Source organism: Tursiops truncatus, chromosome 14 (genome assembly GCF_011762595.2).
Source record: "Tursiops truncatus isolate mTurTru1 chromosome 14, mTurTru1.mat.Y, whole genome shotgun sequence".
In the NCBI taxonomy this organism is placed as follows: domain Eukaryota; kingdom Metazoa; phylum Chordata; class Mammalia; order Artiodactyla; family Delphinidae; genus Tursiops; species Tursiops truncatus.
Genome location: NC_047047.1, coordinates 8,429,946 through 8,450,847, shown reverse-complemented (window position 1 = coordinate 8,450,847; position 20,902 = coordinate 8,429,946). Strand labels below are relative to the sequence as shown.

Below are 20,902 nucleotides of genomic sequence, written 5' to 3'. Positions count from 1 at the left end.
TTACTATTAGAACATCAGCTTTTTGGCCAACTGATGTATAAATGCTTTTTCCCCACCACGTAAATCTTCCAAAAGAAAGTCATGATATATGCCTTATTAATACCTCTTTTTTAAAAGTGTGCACCTATTTCCTTCAGATACGTGGAAGCACATATAACACACTGAGCACTTCTTAGGTGACAGGAACGTCAGGTGTCACTGGGGCGGGACCAGCGCGGGACAGCACAGGGCACTTGCTGTCACACCCGAGTGGAGACAGCAAATGGCTCTATTCAGAGGCCAGCTTTCTGGTTATTAAAAAAAAGGTCTTGAACTCTGAATTTGACTGAGGTACTAAAAGATTCTGACTCAATACTTTTATCCCTGAATTCAGAAAAACACAAAACAAGATCAGTGAGTTTAAAGAGATTAGATACAGGAGATGAGAAGACCAGGGTTGATATAGATTTCTCCAGTTACAAAAGACAATTTAGAGCACGTTGCTTAAACTGTCTTCTGGTAATGATTTCTGTTAACTATACATCAAAAGGACATGAGTTAACCACTCTAGCTGCCTCCTAACAGGGGCTGGAGAGCGGGCAGCTCTGGCCTTGGGTTTACCAGCAAACTCAACATCCCTGCAAAGTCAGGGGGCGTCAAGTGGAGTCGTTTACAAACTTGCAAAGTCAAATCTGCTAATGGCTAAGTTATTTCATAAAAAAATCAGAATATGACAGAAATCAATGGAAGAGGGATGAGAGGATTAACATGTACATACGATCTGTCTTAAAAACACTGCCCTCAGGCATGAAGGAGAATAAATGGCAGATCTGGTGACAGCCACCTACGAAATGGTTTCACTACGATAATTCTTAGAAGCTGGGTTTTAAAATTTATGATAAGAATGATAGCATAACTGTCCATTCTCACAAAATCTCAGCATATGTAGAAACTAGGGTTTTTCATAATTTGGGTTTTTTAGCCTCATTTACTTTAAAACATCTGATCAGTCAACTAAGCCTGAGAAAGGTCTAGAAGAATCACCCCTAGTCCCTAGACGAGGGTTGATTCCTGTCCTGGGCTGGCAGAGCGTTAGCACCGAAGGACCTCAGGCGGACACTCAGTCTCGGGAGCCTCAAGTGCATCAGCCATTACTCCACTTGACGTTGCTTCTAACTGGGTCAGACCGTTCTCAACGAATCGTGGGGTTAGGTCACTTAAACTGACATTTTGCACAAAAGGGTAACTTTTAGGTATAAATATTCTGTCACTAATCACTGCCATATCCTGTGTTATTGCATAAGTTCAGGGACAAGGTTAAATTTTACTGCAGTAATCACTAATTTCTTATTAGCTTCTGGTTCTACAGAACAGACGGCCCCTGTCGAGTTAAGCTGTATAACCCAGGGACAGAGTCTAGCTTATTGATGTTTCTGCAGAGCTCAAGTTTTATTCCTAGAATCAGAGTAAGAACAGACCCGCAAAGCTAAGGGCAATTCTAATGATAAATGTCTTCCTTTATCAATTTATACCTAATTCCCTCAACTTCCTGGGTCGACGGCCACTTACCACACAAGAAGGCAAATACTGGCTTCCACGCAGATGGCCTTTTATATGCTGAGCTAGAAAGGGCATCATTAACCACACTGAAACTAGGAGTAGTTTACTAGACAGACCCAAAGTTTAGTGAAAGTATGAAGTAAGCTTGGTAACGAATAACCCAAGAGTTCAACTCATTCACTGACCCGGGGAAACATCCTGCAGGTCGCCCTCCCTGTGAGGCCCACAGGACCTGCCCCACGGGAACTGGACGGGAGCTACTTCATGGTAGAACTGTCCGGTAGTCACATCTGCCCTGAGCACTGTTTTTTTTAAGGTTAAGAATAAGTCCTCCCAAGTTTTACAGCACAGAATTCTAGACCCCAACGGCAGCTCTGGGTTAGTGAGCAGACTCAGGGCTCTAGCTGAGAGAAGTTATGCTCGTACCTGCGGCTAAACCACCAAGGCCATCTCTGTGCAGAAGTGAAACGGCTCTCTGCCTGGGAACAGATCACCAACCTACATTTTCCTCCTCCATTTTCACAAGTAGCTTTAACTCTGCCTTTTATACTTCTGACATCGGAAGCATGTGGCTGTCCCTCACCAGCGACAGTGAACACTGGGCAGTAGAAAAGACCCCCTAGGAACGTCATGAGGGATGCAGCTTTTGTTGCCAAAACCCCCCTAAAAACCAACCAAGCAAACGAAAACATTACCTGGTTCTCACCAGTAACAACTTTTACATACCTCATTTCTCTGAACTCATTTTTCTTACCTGGGTTTCACATCTGTTGGGATTTCTTTCTTAACATTTAAGAGTTTTTTGCTTTTCTGTTTCACTTGAGACATTTCATTTTCATGTTTTTCAGGCATGGCTTGTTTTCCCTTTTGCTTTTCTGTATCCTATAAAAAAAATCGACACAACTGCTGAGAAGGATTAACAAAAATGCCTGATATAGTGCTGTCTGAAGGCAGAGACACAAAACCAAACACGTAGTAGATACACACATCACATGAATAAAAATGATCAGCTCCTTTCTTCAAACCTCTCTTTATTGTGGGTCTGTCAATTTTTCAGTCTTTGATTTACTATAAATTATGTTTTGGTGAGTGTGAGTTATAACGAATGTCACTTTAACTTATATCCTGACTGGGGTGGGTGCTGACAGTGGTAGCAACAGACGGGTAGCTTCTTGTTTTTAGGCACTGGGGAGCAAAACCTTGCCTTTTGTACAAGAAAAGTTAACTCAGGACTACAATACAGAGTTACACACGACTGGCGTTGTGGGCTGAGAAGGCCACAGCCCAGCTGCATCTCAGAGCAGTGCTGCCCCTGGGTCCTCGACCAGTTGAGCACGGAGACCATACCGTGTGTTTCAGAGTAAGGTGATGCTGCCGCAGCACCCAGGCGTGAGCACAGGGGGCTTGTCTCTAAACAGGGCAGGTATCGTTCAGGCACTGGTGACCCTGCCCGGGAGCCGCCTGTGGAGCGGGCGTGCACCGCTCATGCGCAGAAGGACCACACGCAGCACAGATGGGAAATGAAGAAAACAGAAACCTGGTTCTGTGTTCCCGGTGCATAGGGCCAATCGGGGGAAGACATACCCGGCCGAAGGGCAGAGCTGTGGGTATGGGGGGAGCTCCCGACACAGGGCAGATGAGCGTCCACCCGACAGCATCCGGCTGCACGGTTCTGGCAGCCTGGATTTTAACAGGTCACACAGACCAATCTATTTAGCTGCAGAGAAAGGCTAAAACAGCCTCCTGCACATACACCTTTTGAGACTCTTCTGAGTCGTGCAGTATTTCCGGAACTCTGTGGACCGTGAGCCCCTACAGGACAGGAACCTGGTTCTTTCGTCCACGGCTGCTTCTCAAGCACCCAGCACTCAGGTACTCAACATGTATCTGCTGAATGCATGGGTAGAATAGGGTTGGAAAAGACACACATCCAAGAGAAAATGACCTCCCAAGATTGAAATCCACTTTGGAAGAAAATGCACAAAACTGGCAAAGAGATCAGTCACAAAGAGACGAGCACATGAACTCTACGCAGGAGTGCTGAGGGGGAGGCATACAGACTGCTCGGCCAGGAGAAGGGTAACAGGCACGGAGGCCGCCAGTCCTGAGCTGTGTCTGTAAGGAAGCAAATGACCGGGCAGGAGATGGGACAACCAGGAGAAAACCAACAGCAGAGAAGGGAGGATGATGCCAGTGGGTGCACAGAGGGGGTCCGCTGGAGAGGGGCCACTGAGGAGTGGTTAGGAAAATGCCGGGAAGGCAGAAAGGGAGTGGGGCAAAGTTGTGGAGCAAGTCTGTGCTGAGAACGCTTTCCAAACGCTTATTCATATCAGAGACGGCTGGGACCCCACTTGAGGACCAGTAGCTGGCATTCTGCTCCTCTGCAGTCATCTGTCACAGAGGAGATACGGGACACAACGCCAGCCCCATCCCTGACATTTGGCCCAGAGCACCCGCCAAACGTCAGGGATGCACAGGGGAGGGCGGCTGGCCAGAAAGTGTCACGTGTAAATTTTATTTTAAAAATTAATATATGTGGACGACACTGCTGGATATCTTTAAGAAATGATTTTTTAAGCCACTAGATTACGACTGAAAAAGAATTCTGCTCTACAATATTAAAGGCTCTATTTGGATCATTTCAAATTTGAAATAGTTATTTAAAAATAGAAATGCCAGAAGTACGCCCTCACTTTTCTGCATACCACTTATAACTCACACTCCCTGACACAGTCACAACAGTAACATTAGCCTCCATTTATCTCATGGCCACGGTGTCTGCACATTTTGCTGTGTTACCCCTGATGCTTGTGACCTCCCCACCCCCGGGAGCAGAGGATGGGGAGTGAGGCGGCCTCCCGGCGTGCACTGGGTGGGTGCCCGGACCAGAGGTCACAGTCCCTGCTCTACCTGCTCCCAGGGCCCGCTGTAGCAGCGGTGATCCGACAGGACACGGCCAATACAATCCATCAAAGTGACAGAATTCCTCCTCATCCTCTTTTTTGCGGTACGCAGGCCTCTCACTGTTGTGGCCTCTCCCGTTGTGGAGCACAGGCTCCGGACGCGCAGGCTCAGCGGCCATGGCTCACGGGCCTAGCCGCTCCGCGGCATGTGGGATCTTCCCGGACCGGGGCACGAACCCATGTCCCCTGCATCGGCAGGCGGACTCCCAACCACTGTGCCACCAGGGAAGCCCCTCCTCATCCTCTTTTGATACTTAAAATCTGAAACAATTTGCATGAGCCAGAGTCGTTACTATTCTAGATGGTCCCTAACTTTCAAGCTGTGTTTCCAGTTTCTAACTATTTCACCTTATTAGCAGGCTTCCTAATTTGTTCCCGGGGGAAGTGAAGATACTCACGCCCAGCGCTGTGGAGCTTCTGCAGGGGAGTGACTGCCTGGGCGTGTCTGTGCACTCTTGAGCACTAGCCCTCAGAACATGTGCGCGTGTTGAACACAGCACATTCACTGTGTGTGAACCCTGCTCTACGGGGCCGTCCTACCTCCTTGAGGAGCGGGTCTGTGTCTGGGTTGGAGGTCTCTGTGGTGGTGGAGGAGCTGTCGTCGTCGGCCAAGGAGTCCTTCAGCTCGTCTTCCTGGGCCTTTCCCTTTCCCTTCTTCTCCTTTTCCTCTTGCTTTTTAGGTGGTTTTACCTTGCGCTGAAGAGGCTTTCCTTTCCCTGGGGATGACAATGAATGTAAAATGACACTTGATTTTTAAACAGCTTGGAAAACAAAGCCATTAAAACTTTTTTTTGAAGAGACTGAACTCTGATTAATAACTGTTTCTTTCTCTACTTCAGTTCTTCTCTAAAGCTTTTGAAATCATGTTTGACTTTTCGATTAGAATATTTTAAAAAATCAGCTTTCTCGAGGCGTGAGTTATATGCAAGAAGATACACCCATTTTAAGTGTACAGTTCCATGAGCTTTGGCAAACCCACTAGTTGTGACAAATCTGTACGTCTCTCAGAAGACAGCTGACCCTTGAACTGCAGGGGGTTAATCGGTGTATAACTTATAGTTGGCCCCTCTGTACCCTCAGGTTCAACCAACCATGGACCGTGTAGTACTGCAGTCTCTACTGCTGAAAAAAAAAAAAATCCATGTATAAGTGGACCCGTGCAGGTCAAACCCTTGTTGTTCAAGTGTCACCTGTACTTTTTTATATCCCGGAGGGTGATGTAGCTTTGAAAAGTCACAGACGTGAAAACCAGAGATCCTTTCAAATCTTTCTGGAGATGGGAGCCTGAAGGTGGCACGGGATGAGCTGCATGTATGTCACTTGCAGGGTGCTGAGAACCCCGGTAGCTGGGTCCAAATCCTGGTTCTTCCCTAACTAGCAGTGTGACCTTGGCCTCTCATCTGCAGACTGGGGAAGACGACCTCACAGTGTTGTGATGAGGAATTACATGAAGCCCTTAGGACAGTACCAGGCATATAAGTACCAGCTAATGTTATATATGGACAGAGGGTAAAACAGAACTACGAAAAGCCTATTATTTTAATTTTTTCAACCTTAGCATTTTATATTTTTTATTATTATTATTATTTTTGGCCACGTGGCATGTGGGATCTTAGCTCCCCTACCAGGAATCGAACCCACGTCCCCTGCATTGGAAGCACAGAGTCTTAACCATTAGACTGCCAAGGAAGTCCTATTATTTTAAAAGATGTGGATGTTCCCAAGACAGATGAGAAAACAACCCTCGACACATTCGAGTGCCTGCCGTTTCCCAGGCAGTGTGGCGTGTCCTGGGAACACTGCAGTGAACACCAGTAACATAACGCCAAGAGCCCTCTTGTCTGCGGCAGAAGGGAAGGACCTGTCCTGCTCTGGTCCTGAGAGCCCTCGGATTTCGGAGTCTGAGTGTCTAGCGGTTCATGCTGAAAGCACTTCAAATTTTCCCACATGGCTGACATTAACCCCCATGCAATGCATTTCCCACCTGAAATTATACCTTTTTATCATGCTCAGGTTCACTGGACGAGAGACATTATCTGTATAAATAATCTGTATTCACAATAACCTGAAACCTCCTTGATAAATAGAAAAGATCTGGAAGTGATTAAAAAAAAAACTGGACTCAAATTTTGAAGCCACAGATGTACAAATAAAGGAGAAAAGGAAACAGCAAACCAGCAGTTAGTTAAAAAATCTTATTTCATGAAAGAGTAGTTTACACTTTTACCTCCAAATCCCCATCTTTTACTGACTTTTTTTTTTTTTCTGACTTCTTAACATGCTGCCCGTGGACGTCTGTCCCCAGCACCTTATCGAATGTGATTTTGACAACAGCCCAACTGTCAGTGCGGGTGACCTCTAGCACTTCTCATTCTACAAGACCTCTCGGTTCCACTGGACTCTTTGGATTATCCCCCTCCGTGTCCCTGCTGGACCCCAACATCATCACCCTCTTCCGGTACTGTGATTCTTCTGACACCTGGCTTCATCTTTGCTGGTGTTCCCTGGAAATCTGCCCTTGGAACTTCTTCCCTTTCCTTTCACATTCTCCTTTGGGGCTGAACTTTAATTAATTTGACATAAGCAATTCAAATCTAAAATGTCCCAAACTGAGTTAAACAACCTAGAAACATCTTTTGGTTCTCAGTCTAAAATAATGGTTCTTGCACTTTAGAACAACCTAGGAAGCTTTTAACGAACACTGTTCAGGGCTCTACCCTGCGAGATTCTGATTAAGTGGTTCTCAGTGGGACCTGGACGTGGGTATATTTTTAACAAGCTCCTCTGGTGGACCCACTATGCAGCCAGGCTGAGGATCACTGCTCTACAGTATCAGCATCAGTCCATCACCCAGGCTAGTGGCTACCTCACTGTCATGTATGGTTTCTTCTGCTGCTTCTATTCCCAAGTTCAAAAGTTGGTGGGAGAGGAGAGAGTGCCCCTTCCCTAGAGGAAGGACTAATGATCTGAGTGGATCAGACAGAGGACAGGCCCACATGTACCCGTAAGCAGTCCCTGCTCCCTGCGAGGCTGCACGCTCCAGGTGGCGTGTCTCCCTCTTGCCGCTGGCAAGCTTGTTCCCACGGGTCTCTACTCTTCCTCAGGGCTCCCGGTTCTTAAAGTGTTTTCCCAGACCAGCAGAATCAGCAACACCTAGGAACTTGTTGGAAATGCAAATTCTCAGGCCCCTCTCTAGGTGTACTGAACCAAACCCGGGGTGGGGGGACCCGGCAATCGGTGTCAACAAGCCCTCTTGGGGACTGGAATGTAGGGCTGATCTCAGACTCCTTGGCTTGGGCTGTAAATTCCACACAGATTTATGAGACCTGAGCTGGGCACTGCAGGCACAGGATCGGCTGCCTTGTTTCCGGTTTCTCGTGACCTCTGTGTGTGTATATCCCGTGGGAGTCTCAGGAGGAAAGGTACCTGAAGTAGAGTAGAATTTGGGCAATTCCGAGCCACCTGGATGAAATGATCCAAAGAGCCCAATTCCACCATCAAGTAGTCACTCAAATGGATTCTACCTCTAAGACCTCTAATTCCTTTCTTACCTCACTCCCACTGCCACTTCCTCAGCTCAGGACTTGCCCTGTGCCTGGCCTACTGTAACGGCCCCATCTTCCTGTCGTCTCTCCTTATACCTTCCACCCTGCCAACAGCATTACTTTCCTTTTGAAACACTTCTTAAATACAAAAACTTGATTCTCGCTGTTTTCTATAGGATAACGTTCAAACTCCTTTACAGTCTGGACCCATCTATCTCTCCAGGTCTGCTCTAGCCTTGTCCCGAGCCCTTCCTTAGCCCTTGGCCCGTCGTGGAACATTCAGTTTCCAGAGGCCAAGCTACCAGTTCACACCCCCGTGCTGTTGCTGGGCACAGAAGCAAGAGTAGGAACCTGGGAAGTGGGAATAGGAATTCTGAGGGAGACTGCCCTCTCAAAGATAAATTAACTCAATACACAGTGGAGGAGACTGGAGGTCTCCTAGCCTTATGGGAGCCATGACTTAACTGATGCATGATCAGTAATAGAAAATTAACCCATCCAAGTAAAGACGGTACAAGCTGAAGGGAGAAGCAGCTTAGTAAACTCAGAGTATGTTTCCAGCAGTGACCAAAGGAGAAATATACGCAACATGAAGGACAGGTTCCTCAGGCTTCACACCACTGCCTGGAATAAACTGTCCCGGAGGCCACTCACCCTACGTCTACCCCCCCCACCATCGGCGAGCAGACTCCTGGCTGAGGATGCTAGCTGACCTACTGCGATCAACACTCACCCCTAGGCTCTGTTCCTCGTACAGTCTTAGCACCTGAAGGGCAGAGATTAGGCCGCACTGAGCTCTCCATCCTCAGTGCCTGACAAGGCTCTGCATGCAGCAAGTGCTCAGCCAGTGTCTGCTGAGCCGCAGAAGTGAGTTTTGGGCCTTTCGGAACAGTGAAATACACCAACAGCATGACCTGCTCTGAGACTTGCTGCCCCAAGTCCAGAAGCTTCTCCATCTCAATCCTTCATGACAACTTACCCAGGTTTCAATCCAGAATCACGCTTCACTCCATTTACACAACACTCTTGAAGTGACAAAATTATAAGACTGGAGAAATGATTAAACCTCCTCTGGGGTTTAGGCTGGGGGGAGGGGGGGAGTGGGAGGGAAGCGGGTGTGGCTAGAAAAGGGCCCATAAGGGATCCCTGTGTCTTACTGCATCAACATCAGTATCCTGGTTGTGATGCTGTACTGCAGTTTTGCAACATGTTATTGGGGGAAATTGGGTAAAAGGTACAAGGGATCTCTCCGCATTATTATGTGCAACTGCATGTGAATCTATAATTACCTTAAAAGTAAAAAAAAAAAAAAAAAAAAGTGTTATGTCTCACTGAAATTTAAAAGCAAAAAGTCCCCAAGAGGTCACACGTGACCAAGTCATGGCATGTTCATGGCGTGGGTACTGATCCTTGCCAAGTACATTAATCCTTCAGAACATATAAAGTGTTGTTTACTTCTAAGAAGCTAAACACATTTTTTTTCTTTTGCAAATAATAGGTCCATTTGGCCTGAAAGCCACCCTTTCCAAACTCTATTCCAACTTTTTTCTCAACATGCCAAAGACTGGATCTCTCATTCTAACCTCTTGTCCGTCCGTGAAAAGTGGGAGATTTACAAATGTCTACCTCACAACTGACCGCCGGGCCACCCTGTTCCACTCACTGAAAAACAAACAAAAGGAACATAGTTCAGGGAAGTTGACAATGATCTCCTGTCCTTCTTGTAACACAGACACTCCAGGCATAATTACCTTAAATGACAGGCTGCATTAATTACAAATCCCCTGTTCTCAGACACTTAGTTTCCAATTTTCACTATTATAAAACATGAGGTATGTGAGATCATCTCCTGATGTTAAATTTCCAGATATGAGCTTACTGGCTTTCAAAGGACGCACGTGCATTATTTTATTTTTATGGCTTTTGACATACTTTAGAAAACTGGCTGCTTTTTGCAATCCATGAATACACAGACTTCTTTTTAACATAGCTACCACTGAAAAATTTTTTCTGTATATGATCTATGGCTCCTAGGCTACTGATACTTCTAGAGATACATAATTTGAATGCCCAAATTAGAGAAAGTGAGAAAAGTCATTTGACAGGTTAAATTCTAATCATCAACAATGAACTAGAAATTAGAAGATAAGCCTGCTAAGGATATGACAATGACCACGAGAGGCTGGCCAGTGCTCTTATGTGACAAGCTTTCTTGCCCAGGTCTTCATGTCCTGACTCCAGGGGGTAAGAAGAGGCCTGGTGTCCCTGTGCATCCTTCCCCCCAAGAAGGGTTGGCCACGGCTGGCTGGAAAAGTAAACCTGGGGTGCCTTCCGAAGCCCTAACCATCTATCTCAAGCTGCCATCCCCAAACACACAAGTTCTGTTACGACGTTTCAGACCTGGAAGGGAAGCAGGAAGTCCCGCTTGGACTCTCTGCATAAGCTTCTTCTCTACCTAAGTCCCATCATGGGCAGGAAGGTGGTGGAGAGGTTATGGATGCCTAACTGGCGACTGTGAGAAGTGGTACTTTATTGCTCATTGTGTGTGTGCTTCTGGGGTAGGAGGCCTGAGAGAAAACAAGAGGTGCAAGTTAGAAAGTGGGCCCCAAAACCCACCTCACACTGCTGACAGGTGACAAGCACTCATCAGGACTCAGTGGGTGAGTGTGAAACCTGCCACCCAACTCGGACAGGGGCTACTTTCTGCAGCTACTGCATCTCGGCGAGATGACAGGGTCAGCGCTCCTCAAAATGAGGTATCCGGTTGGTGGATGCTCTTAAAAATGGTCAGAACGAAATAGTTTCTTCATTACTTTAAGGCCTAATTAAGTATATATTTCCTAACAGTTGAGTGGATTCAAAACTCTTTATTGACAAAAACCATCTGTCCCCACCTGCAGGACCCCTGGGAGCTACCCCCAGCGGGTACAAGAACACGAGGCAGGCTGCTAAGTGTGTGCGACCGAGCACCACACCACCTGCTGCTGACGGGTCCGGCATCTTCACCTAACAGTGATGCTCTGACCCTTATGAGATAATCCAACCACAAGTGACTGTATATACACCCACAGGCCCCACAGATGCTGTGTGTGTGGGTGAGGCTGAGCGTACATCTAGGAGGCATGATGCGGTGGGGAGTTAAGGTTCAATGTTACACGACCAATATAAAGCATGTGTGTGGAGAACATTCCCGTTCTCTCTGCAACAAAGACACAATGCCCAGTCTATCATCCAGTGTCCTCAGATTCCTCAGCGGGACTTCAATGCCAGCGAAGTCTGGTTTTTCAGATGAACTCTCCTGCCTCCTTTTCCTGCAGAACTATATAACGATGCTTCTTGGCCTCAGCCGCCAGGAAATTTGCAGCTCAATTTAACACTGAATGGTAACAACAAACTTTATTCTAGGTTTTTGTTGAGATAGCACCATAATTAAAAACAAACAGATAAAACATCGAAAACCACTTTCTGTCTTTGATTCACTGTTTTACATGTGCTTTAATCCTTTAAACCACCACTAATCGTTTTAAAAGTAGGCAAAATACGAATTATCCATTTAAAGAATATGCCCGACTCACTCAGTTACTCTTTTGTCTTCACTAAGAAGCGAATAAAGGAATTTGTAATCGCTAGTTTGGGGCAAGTTGCTTTGGTTGTGTCTCTCCAACTTTAAATCGTTTCACTTAAGGCCCACCCCAAAGAATTACTTCAAGACCATTTCAATTACTAGCAAATGGCTTCTCTGAACGTGTGCAGTGCCCGGCAGCTGTGGACCTAAGCCAGGCAATGACAGGTACACCTGACTGAAGGTTCGGAAGAATCTCTGGAGGATCATCCATCCCGACAGGAATCTGTCTTTCTCCTCATCTTCTGCCTGGTTAAAAGGTCTGAGTGAGGCCAATAAACAGTACACGCCAACATATGATTTATTTGGGTCAGTACTGGTCATGTAAGTTTACGTCTCCCTACTGGTTCTGAAATGATACGTCAATATGAGTATGATAACCTGAAACATACCAAAAGGTGCATATGAAGGAACTCTTCAGGAGTTCTTTAAGCTAAAGTAAATATTGTGTTCAAAAATCAGTAGCAATTACCGTCTTATTTTGTCATATTAGGTTCTGTGCTTAGATAGTGAAGATACTGGTTTAGCCCACTAGAAGGTAGAAAAGAATTTTTATTAAGTGAAAAAAACTTACATCTATCCCAGGAAAGGAATTACCTATGAATTTGCGGGCAGACCCATATTCTCTTTTGTTCTAGTTTTCCTTGTACCTTAGGAGGCTGTATATACCTTCTGAAGCGCTAAGCAGAATAAGGTACACGGGACTGAGACAAAAAGGCTGCGCAACCATAACCTTATGCAGCATAGAGAGTTCAGTTATTTAGGGTTTTCACAGAAGTATTATGTTCGATTAGATTTTGGATTTCTTTATTCCAGAAATAAAGTATCATGGATATTCTAGAGCAAACTTAATACAACTCAGTGCTGGGAAAGGATAGCTTCTGTCTTCCCATTTAGGCATTTCTCTCCACTATCTTTAAGGGCAACTCCCAGCTGCCCAAAAACCCACTAGATGGACATTACATGAAATTCCTAAAAATCTTATATGTTCTGGTATAATGTTATAAGTCATATTTCTAGTTATTACTTTAAAATGTGTATCTCAGAAATAACTAAATTTCCTTGTCAATTGCATTATTATGAACTTTCATCAAATCTTTAACCGTGGTCATTTTTAAGTCTTTTGTCATTTACAGACAGTTCTGGGTGTACTCTGATGCTTTTGCAAAAATGTTCCTATAAAAGGGTTTCATCTTCAAGGAATTCATGGAAAAGACTCTGACAAGTACAGGTTTCTGGTAACTGACTATACTGCTGAACTGAATGAATAAGCATTTTCAGAACTCTAATGGACAACTGATGAATTCATAAAAGTGCTAACAAAAGATCAAGATGAAAAAAAAATTAATTACATGGGACTGAGTGAACTGATGAGGAAGATTATATTTTTTGTGACTGTTTGAATAAAACAAAAACAAAAACAAAAAACCTACTAGATGGGCCCAGCCCCAAACCACCCCCCAAAAGCATTCATTGGTTACGTTCCCCTAGTGAGTGGGGCTCTAATGGCTCAACACAGGTTATCCCAATCTCCTGCAGATACTGTTAAATAGAGAATCTGATTTGGCAGTCTGGGTTGGGGCCCAAGATTCGACATTTCTAAAAGCTCTCAAGTTACGTCACTATTGCTGATCCCTGGACTTCAACTCTGGGCAGCAAGGCCTCAAAACACTTACCCAATACCCTCTCTTCCAGGGCGGGGTGGGGAGGGCTCCTCTATGTAGGGGCAGCCACCGTACTTCCTGTCCCGGTGGCAAGCTGACCCCAGAGGGCCTGCTTCCCCAGAGCCTACGCTAGCCCTTCTCTCTGCTCACTCTCGTCCAGCGTCTCTGCCTTTGTTGGGCGAATCAGGTTACCTTCACTCCAAGTGCTAACTACCTTGGCCTGTGGGGCTGTACACAGTAATAGAGGAGGGAGCAGAAAGCTTACCAGCCAAGCGCCGGGCTCCACCAGGACCTAGCAGATGCCCTGCTTTGCAGTGAGGAGTGTTTACAGTGGATTTTCGTTTCAGCTCTAAATCCAGTCTGTCTGTTCCCTTGGTGGGTGACCCATCAGATCTGCACCCCTAGGACCCTCTACACACACTCTGCCCAGCCTCGACAGTGGAGCCTGCACACCCCGCAGCGTTCACTGAGGAGCCTGGCAGTGACTCATGGACACCTTGGACTCTCAAGCTCCCACCATCCAGGCCCTGGCCTGGTACAGGTCGGGATGACAATCTCTATCGGTCACTCTGAAATCCCGAAGGCTTTCAAAGCTTTCTCTCCCAACTCACTTAGAAACAAAACCTCTTTTGGTGGCACAACTGAACCGAACTGACAAGAAGCTGCTTTCATGGTCTCACTGATCTCATGGCACGTCATCGTATACCTTTCTGAAAACCTGAATTCCAATAGAGGTGGCTCTCGAGTGTTGTATAAAGGCCCCGCTGGTGCTAACGGGCTTTATTTCCGTTACACCCCCACACCTCACTTCCAGGCTGCACCTGAGGGCAGAACTGCGCGGACCTGCTTTTTCTCCCAAACCCTAAACCCTCACGCCTCCTTTTCACGCCTTGGTCTCCTCTCATTCCCTTGCTTCCACCATCCCTGTAACTTGACTTGTTGGAGCCCCGGCCCTTGACTTGTCCATTCTCCCTGTCAGTGAGCCTCCTTCTGTGTTAAGGTCCTGCTAATTCCGCACAGCGTGGCACGCCCATTGTTCTCCTGCCAACGCCCCACGACGTTCTCAGCCCTGGTCTCTCTGCTGTCCTTGCCCTGCAGGGCTCCAACCACCCCGTGTTCACTCTTCACCCGTGGGCTGCACAGTCATGGAGAAGAACGGCACAAGCGTGAGGGAGGCCACAGTGACCCTCAGCTGGGTCCCCGATGTTGCCCGAGAGACTGCTCTGCAAATCCAATTCCCATGTCCTATGGACTCCCAGCCTACAGAAATCTCAGCTATTTGAGGTCTGATCATTCCAGACTTCCTCTACCTTCTGTTTCTACCCTACCGCTTCCCCTTTGGCCTCAGAAGCTACCGATCCCTCTGCGTCCACGCGCCTGTGGAACACGTGCCCTCGTATACTCTGCGGAGCTGGGTCCCACCCACCCACCTCCCTGGGTATTGGGTCGCACCAATTACCTACTCAAATACTGCTCCTCCTTGTGGGAGGTGGTGTCGTGCAGCTGCGAGCTGAGGGTTCGGGCTGGGCCTGGGCTTGGCTCCTGTGTCTGCCTGACGTAACCCTTCTTAGACTGGGCTTCCCCCCTGCAAACAGGGTCAGCGCAACGCCAACCACCCAGGTGCCCGAGGCACTTGCGGTCGTGTCTGGAACGTCAGGAAGCGCTGACAACACCGCTGCCCTCAGCTCTACCCCCCTTTCTGTCCTTGGCCCACAGATATTTTCAAGCAACATGTTCTCCTATTTTTTTTCTTCACTAAAAATACTACTGCAAGATATACGCATCCTTTTTTTTTTTGGTTAAAAATCAAAGAACATGGAAACTACAGATTAAAGAGTAACCTCCACCCCTCACTCACTGGCCCCTCACATGCACACCAAGAAGCGGCCACTGGTAACGGTCTGGTGTGCCAGGTGCTCTCCAAGCCACAGTTACCTGGCTTCTAGGCTCACTTCACAGAGACTATTCCTGCCAAGGTCCTCCAGGCTCTGTGGAGCTCGGTTCTCCCTCTGCTCTGGCCTTGCTGGGACATGCCAACCACATCTGCTACCTGCTTCCTGTCACACTGTCTGCTGGCCTTGTCCTCGGGATTCTGTCCTCAGCTCTCTGCTTATCCCATTCCTAACCCTCAAGACCGAGTTCCAAGCAGACATTCCCGCTGGGATGGGCCACAGCCAACTGCTACCCAGCAGCCTAGTGATGGCAGCGCCATTTCCTGCCCTAAAAATCACAGCAGTGCCTACCGCCTACCATGTAAGTAGAAGCTATTCTCCCCACTTTAAAGGTAACAAACGGAAGCTCAGGGAAGTAATTTTCTCCAAATCACACAGTAAGTGGCAGAGCCAGGATTTGATCTGGGTCTGCCTGAAGGTAGAGCCTGGCCTTGTGAGCCCACATCACTCGGCTTCTCCCCACCTGAGATAAAGCTGCCCCTCAGACTGCCAATGGCAGAAACAAGGGTAGCGGCAGATCCCACTGTTTCTGCAGTGAATGCAGACACTGAAAATGGCTGCACCAGGCTCAGTGCGTTCTCAGGTTTTAACCCTCAATCCAGCAATGGCCCCTGTCCAGTCCCCAGGACTCGCGTGTCACAGGGGAGAAGCCACAGAAGTACAGAATCTAATGACTGCCCAGCCATAGGGCCCCTGCTCAGGCAGCCATGAACAGAGGGCATTTCTGGGTCCCATCTCCCGGGAAGAAAAGTGACTGCTGGGATGACTACAGAAGTGACTGGATGGCCTGCAAGCCATCTACCCAGAGAGGGCAAGAGCAGGGAGACCCCGTTCATATGAAGAAGGGTCTTTCTGAACAGTCTCCAAAAGCCACACGTCACTGAAGCTCATTACAAGGAAGGTTTCTTTGAGCTACTGGGAAGGGCAGGGGAGAGAACAGGTGCTTCTGAAAAGAGAAGGTTCTTTAATGTAAACACGAGACTATTTTAGCAGGGGCGCTGGGGTAAGCTTTAGAGAGATGATAAAGGTTCCACCTGGCTAAGAGCCTATGGTTTTATCATGTATCACTATTTTGCAACCCCAAGATCAGCGCCCAACTTTTTTTTTTTTTTGCGGTACGCGGGCCTCTCACTGTTGCGGCCTCTCCCGCTGCGGAGCACAGGCTCCGGACGTGCAGGCTCAGCAGCCATGGCTCATGGGCCCAGCTGCTCCGCGGCATGTGGGATCTTCCCAGATCGGAACACGAACCTGTGTCCCCTGCATCGGCAGGCGGACTCTCAACCACTGTGCCACCCGGGAAGCCCTCAACGCCCAACTTTTAAAGTTCTTTTAAAAGACTGAGTTTCTACATGTATGTTATACTTCAATAAAACCACTTATTGAAGAAGGAAAAAAACACAACTAAGATCTGGCTCTTTCCTTCTTTCCACACAGCAGCAGTGGAAGGCTACCAAGTGGGGTGGCCACTCATGTGAAGCTGGTAATCACTGCCTCCTTGTGGGCTCAAGAATCACTAATAATGTGGTACCCACGCGCCATCATTACACAGCTTTTAGTAGGTCGACTCTCGGACCACTGTGAACAATAAAAAACATGTTTAAATTTCAAGATCTAGATGAATGGCCCTGAAAAGAAAAACGGGCCTATGGTGGTGTTAGAGGACTATCTTAGACACAAGCAACAAGGTGCTCACTTCGACTGCCAGAGCCCCTCTTTGTGGTAAGAAGGGATAATATATGTTTATTTTATTCATGCTCTTGATAGGAGAAAAACACATTATGTAGCTTGATCTAATTTATAAAAGGAACTTTAAGCATTCATTTAATATTACTGTAAAAATTACCCTAAAATATGTAAGCTCTATTAATAATGAGATAACAACAAAAAAAGATTTCTATGGAAGAAGTTAAATATTATTCAAGACTTTCTACTGTTTTAAATATCTAAATGCAAGTAATTCTAAGAAGACCATATAGAACTAGTCTTCATATCACTGGAACTAAGAAATTCTCTAAAAGAAGACTCTCGGATTCTGGGGCATCAGGTTTCTTCTGGCTTCTCAGGGCTGCCAGGTTCCCTATTCCCTGTGCAAACCAAAGGCAAATACTCCTTGGTACCTCAGTGAGGGAGGGACTTAAATAGGCTTAGAGTAATGTATTAGCATGGCTGCCACAGGAGAGAGAGGAAGATGCAAAAAAGTTCAGGCTGTAAAGGGAATAAACTGAAATATAGCCAGAAGCCATTCACTATTTTTCACATTTTGATTCTGGAAGTTACAAATTAGCCTGCCTATGTATGTGTGGTGCGTAGACTTCAAAGAAGGGAGCCCCACGTTATGCTCTCGTGGAACTCTCTCTCCCGAAGTGTGGCTGGACCACACTTCTAATGAGAACACTGCAGAAGTGATGGGGGGTCACTTCCAAGAGTAGGTCACAGAAGACCACGACTTCTGTCCTGCCAGCCTGTTCTCTCTCTTGCCTTCCTACTTGCTTGCTCTGGTAAAGCCAACAACAGCTTTGAGCTGCTCTATGCAGAGGTGGCTGGCCACAGTCAGGAAGGAACCCAGACCCTCAGTCCACCAGGCCGTGAAGAACTGAATCCTGCCGTCAACCACCTGAGCGAACCTGGAAGCAGATCCACCTTCAGCTGAACCTTACAAAGGCTTCAGCGCTGGCCAACACCCTGACTGCCGTCTTGTGAGATCCAGAGAAGCCGGCTAAGCTGCACCCAGATGCCTGACCCCCAGAAACTGTGAGATAGTGAATGGTGGGGTTTTAAGCCACTAGGTTTTGGGGTAACTGTTACTGAGAAATGGATAACTAATACAGCATGAAGAACTCTAAAGCAGGGGTCAGCAACCTTTTTCTGGAAAGGGCTAGACAGTAAATATTTTCTGGTTTGTGGACCTTACAGCCTCTGTTGCAGCTGCTCAGCTCCGCCACTGCTGCAGCACAAAAGCAGCCACGGACCGTGATGAACGAATGAGCATGGCCGGGTCCTCATAAATCCTTCTTTACAACAACAGGTGACGACTCGGCCCGCGGGTTGTGGTTTGCCAACCCCTGCTCTGAAGCACAGGTTGTGCAGAAGTCCTATTTTTGAGTTAAAAGGCAGATGATCTCCGTTCTGTTAAAACTATTTTAAAAATTAAAAAGCTCAACCCGCCACAGTAACACAGTAATCACACGCAGTTGAAAAGGAAAACAGTAGATGTCCAATAACTTCCTGAATTTGGCAAGTAATCTAAGAAATACAAATATCTTTTATGACAAATGGGTACCTCTATCTGCATCTTGATATGGAAAAGCTGAAGTCCAAGAGCAGAGATGAACCTGGGCCAGAAGAACACCTACTAAATTAGCTGCTCATCACAACTACGATCACAGTAGCCCCCTAAACACGCGCTGGCTCTCCCCTCACGTGTCACGCTTTCCTGGCCGTGAGAACCCATGATTACCTTTGCTTTTCGACAGTGGTGAAGGCGGCTGCTCTGCAAACACTTCCAGGGCTGGGGAGTCGTGGTGCTCGAAGTCTTTGTCCAAGGCTTCGATGAGACTGGTGATGTCCGAGTCCTCCGAGCTGTGCCGTGTGCTGCCGGGGTGCTCCGGGTGGGCCGGGGGTGTGAGGGGTGTGGGGGACAGCCTCTCGGGCTGTGGCTCCTGGTGCTGAGGCACTGGCGGTGGCGGTGCTGAGTGATGCTCCAGCGGGCTGTGGGCATGGTGCTGGCTGCCGTGCTGGCTCTGTTTTGCCCCCTTGGACTTCCTGCCCGCTGTGTGACCCTGGGCCATGGCATGTGAATCTAAGACCAGGGCGCTGGCTTTGCTCGCCGACTGGGCGTTAGTCCTGCTAGAGGTACTTGCGCTGCTTTTGGCTCTGACGTTTTCCACGTCAGCTGAGTTCCTATTGCCGTGACTGCTGTGTGGGTGGACTGGTGGGCCACACTGCTTATGACTCCCTGCGCTGGGTCGGGACGCCGAACCGCCTGTTCCACAGAACCCCCTACTGTGACTGGGGTCACAGCTGAGTGTGTTCAAGCTGAAAAAAGGACCAACTGCAGATCAGTAATAGCAACCTACAAGATCTAAGATTAAAAGCATTACTTCATCAGTATAGCCACCATAAATATGAACTACCCGAAGGAAAAAACAGCAAGAAACAGGATACTTTCCACAACTGGACTGGGTCTGTTCTAACTGGCAATATAGGAATTGAGGTATTGATACAACTGAGAATATTTTAACGCTTATCAATAAAAACATGGCATTTGCTATGAGTTCTTAGTAACAGAGCACTGTACGCAGGGTATTTAAGATTTTTCCCCTGAGCGAAGATGAAAAGAAGAAACGTATTTTTTCTTTTAATTACATCAGCCAAATCTATATATTGGAGAATTTATTTCCAGCAGGTGAACATACTTTCCTTCAGATGAAATACCAACGATTCTCCTGAGATCAAATGGTCTTCCCACATCAAAGGGCGGGTTCGAGGCCTCAAAGGATAGTCGCCTTCGAAAGGGCTCCCAAATTCCTTGAGCTTCTAAATAGGCTGTTCCAATTACCAAAAGGAACAGTGCACTGCAGGGGTACAGAAGATGGAGAATCGGGGTTCAGTTGTGAGTGCAAGAGTAACAAAATGTGACATTAAAGGCAAGCTTCTTGGTAAAGTACAATATGATATAAAAAACAAGTGCCTGTGACATGACAAAAGAGCATTATGGATGAAAGGCTGTGCACCGACTTTTCTAGAATGCCAACGTACACGGAGGCTCGTACGGAGGAAATAATTATTTGTATCAGAACAGACGCTGGAGGGTAGCTTTTCTTTTACCAAGAAGAAGCAGCTCTTATCTTTTCTTTTACTTCTAACTCTCTAGGCCAACTCCTTTCCCTTAAAGGATGTGCAGGGTAACTATGTAAGTTAATTCAGAGGCGAGTATATCTCATTCTTAAAAAAACATAAAGAAATATGCTGAAAAAAAGATGAGGATGTTGAGGGTTTAAAAAATATTTCTCATCAGTTTTATGTTGCTTAGGTATGACTCAGGAAGAATAAACTATTATGTTGAGTACATTACAAATGCCCAAATCGAGTAACCACCTGGTAAATTATGCATGTTTTTTTCCTTTAAGAAATTAACCTGTACTTCATTTGTATAACAAATTTCAAAGGTAGAAAAGACTCTGGTTTATCGTATATGCCACCCAAGCAGGGTTCAGTTCTGACTGCTCCCACTGGTGCATGCAGGCTTGACGAGAGAGGTCTGCCTGCTTTGTTCGCTGGTGCATCCCCGGCACTCAGAACAGTGACTGGCACGTGGTGGGCCCATGATAAACAGTGTCAAGTGACGCCTAAATACTAATCTCGAAAGAAGACGCAAGTACCTCATTATTCCTGAGATGATGATGTACAGAGCCAGCTCCCAGTTGGGCCTGGGCAGGGCTTCTGCACAGGTTGCTAACATATGGTAAGGAAGGGATGCATTCAATACAAATACGAATTCAGAGCCACTGGTGGTTATAAACTTCAGTTCACGAATAACTCTAGAAGCTGTGAAATCAGGAGTAAACCTAAAACAGAATGATGGCAGTGATAAAGTTTTTAAAAATATACCGCAGAC

At 46.8% G+C, this 20,902-nt stretch overlaps 1 protein-coding gene across 6 annotated transcripts in view; it reads right to left on the bottom strand.

The window, feature by feature from the left end:
- Positions 1-20,902, bottom strand: part of TMEM131 (transmembrane protein 131) — a 192,812-nt gene that overhangs the window by 11,545 nt on the left and 160,365 nt on the right. For all 6 annotated transcript variants that reach the window (XM_019931144.3, XM_019931142.3, XM_019931143.3 and 3 more), the window contains 5 exons: positions 20,667-20,852; positions 19,701-19,859; positions 18,743-19,320; positions 5,043-5,218; positions 2,294-2,421 (listed from right to left, as the gene is read on the bottom strand). In XM_019931144.3, coding sequence (XP_019786703.2) covers positions 2,294-2,421; positions 5,043-5,218; positions 18,743-19,320; positions 19,701-19,859; positions 20,667-20,852 — 1,227 coding nt within the window. The remainder of the gene's footprint in view (positions 1-2,293; positions 2,422-5,042; positions 5,219-18,742; positions 19,321-19,700; positions 19,860-20,666; positions 20,853-20,902) is intronic.